Source organism: Beta vulgaris, chromosome 9 (genome assembly GCF_026745355.1).
Source record: "Beta vulgaris subsp. vulgaris cultivar EL10 chromosome 9, EL10.2, whole genome shotgun sequence".
Lineage (NCBI taxonomy): Eukaryota > Viridiplantae > Streptophyta > Magnoliopsida > Caryophyllales > Amaranthaceae > Beta > Beta vulgaris.
The window spans coordinates 44,546,388-44,549,075 of record NC_079210.1 but is presented as its reverse complement, the minus strand read 5'-3'; the positions used below and the strand labels follow the sequence as shown (position 1 = coordinate 44,549,075).

Here is a 2,688-nt window from a genome sequence, read left to right as displayed (position 1 = left end):
ACTCATCTAGCAACATAAAAAAAATCATCCAAAATTGAACTATATATATTGTTATGAAATACTCCTTTTCTAGAAAAATGTTTCAATTTTCATCTTTATGTTTGTCAATACATGTTTTGTATCATTAATATTTTTAGTTACATATTATTAAGTTATAAAACTTAGTTTGATAATGTATTCTTTGTTATAAATCAAACAAAATTCCTATATAAATATGTTTTCTCTTATAAATTGAAAATAATTTACAAGATTCTCTCAACTTTTAAATAGTGTCAAAACTACCAAAATTGCAAATGGAGACATAGTTTTTAGATCGTAGGGAGTCGTAATAAAGAAAAAAACTGAGGTGTAATTTTGATTTTATATAACATAAATGTGTTGTTTTGTACTGTTTTACTCTCCCCATCCTGCAATTTCTTTTTCATCTGTTTAACCACGATTACAACAATGTATATATTTGAATACTAATATCTCAAAACTAAAAACTAATAAAGTTTTTCGAAAATTGATGAACTTATAATTACACATTAAAGCGGATCTAAAGAGATACCAATATAAGAGCAATGATAATATGATATGATCCAATACAAGATTGAATCATATAGATTTATTACTCTGCCATAACTTTAGCATCAAATATGACAGATATTAACAAATATCGCAAGACAAAAGGAGTACTTCCTTCTGACGTAATTAATTTGGTTTCCCATGCGGACCAGTGACCAGTGACCACGGCATATTTCCATAATAACATCAGCAATTTCAACTTCAAATAAATCACAATCACACTGCTTTTATCACTTTTCAAAATGCTTGGTCCAAACTTGTTTGAACAACTTAGAATAAAGGTATTACTATTACTACAAACAACAAAATCTTTTACGTTTGAAAATTACTATGACTATTTTATCTGCTACCCCACCTAATTAGCAAACAAAGAAGTTGGAAACAAACCCAACTAGACTTTAGACCCATTTTGAGGTGGAATTCTCTTATCTTTTCCCCACTCGCAAGTCGCAAAGGACTCCTTATTTCACTCACAACGGCAAAATTTCAAGCTTGTAGGATTAAACCTCATTAGAGTCACTTTGGGGGTGGAATTAACATATGCGAGATGTCAGTCCAATAAGGCATTTCTCCCCACCAATAAAAAAAAACAAAGAAGCTGGAAAATTGGTACATATTATTCTTAAATTCACTCAGCTCCCACCTCACATTATACTGCAACCTTCTCTTCTAGAAGCTTCAGTCTCTTCTTATATATACATCTCCTTACTCAACTTTCTGTCACACACATTTTTTTTTTATTGTAGTGAGTCTTCAGCCTCTTCATTAATTACCACATTCAAAAAAATTCCATGGCTAGATTAATAATGATTAAAGAAGTGAAGTTCGTTATTTTCACAATCATCGTGACGAACTCAAGTTGGGCCTGGGCTCAAAGGATGTCTCAGGCCCAACCAGAAGATTGGGCCAAAACGGTTGTATCCGACAAAGAGAGCACCACCACTCTACAATTCTATTTCCATGACACCGTAAGTGGCAAGTATCCAAGCGCAATTCAAGTGGCCAAGCCCATCCAACCAGACCAACGGACCCCATCGGGTTTTGGGGTCCTCTTGATGGCAGATGATCCATTAACAGTAGGGCCTGACCCAAAATCAAAGCTCGTGGGCCGAGCCCAAGGGCTTTATGGTTCGGCTTGTCAGGATGAACTAGGCCTACTAATGGCCATGAGCTATACTTTCAATGATGGAAAATACAATGGGAGCACCATCAGCATAATGGGCCGAAACTCGGCCATGAACCCGGTTAGAGAGATACCGGTTGTCGGAGGGTCCGGGGTTTTCCGGATGGCCCGTGGATATGCCTTGGCTCAGACTTACTGGTTCAACTTTACCACTGGTGATGCCATTGTTGGGTATAATGTTACTATTTTTCACTAAGTAAGCTTATTGGCAGTTTTGCGTCTAGCTTTTTTTTTTCCCTTCTTTTTTTGAGGTGTTTTGCCTCTAGCTCAATAAAGAAATATTTAGAACAATTTAGATTGATATTTTCATAATTTTATTTTTCTTTAAACATATGCTAATATGTAATTAAAGATATTACTTTTTTTTGTCTCCTTTTGTTTTTTATGGTTGTTTATTCACGTTATTCGATGCAAAACTTAACCACAATACATATAGTTATATATTCGTGGAATTTATAAGAGGTTGATATGTTATATTACAAATTAAAGCAGACCTAATAAGATTATACACGGTAGTTGTTCTTCTTTTATATTGGTGAATGATTAAAGTATGACTTTGTGATGAATAAACATTTCATTCTTTTTCTTTATTTTTTTTGGCAATGTGGGAAACAAACGAGAGAGTTACACTAAAGGGAAAGTGAATCTTGAACAAGTTTGAATACATATCTTTGTGAGAGTATGTGCATTATGAACTTGTTGACAATTCTTATACAACAACAATTATATACAAAAGGATCAATAAGATCAAAGACATACTTTGGAGATCTCAAATAAGCAATGTATTGCAACTATGAACTAAAGTGAGTATACCAAACATAAGATTAGTATGTGGGTTGTAAATTAGATCCTACACTAGCTAGGTAGCATATATCATGAATATATTAATTTAACATTTTAAAAGAAAATGTTTTATCATTTTTATTAATTATTTGATT

General features: G+C 33.0%; 1 protein-coding gene across 1 annotated transcript; it reads left to right on the top strand.

The window, feature by feature from the left end:
- The first annotated feature begins 1,139 nt into the window (after nucleotides 1–1,139).
- On the top strand, nucleotides 1,140–2,117 carry LOC104903958 (dirigent protein 23). The gene has a single exon (XM_010692109.4). The coding sequence runs from the start codon at nucleotides 1,359–1,361 to the stop codon at nucleotides 1,944–1,946; it is 588 nt and encodes a 195-aa protein (XP_010690411.2). The 5' UTR covers nucleotides 1,140–1,358; the 3' UTR covers nucleotides 1,947–2,117.
- Nucleotides 2,118–2,688: the final 571 nt, after the last annotated feature.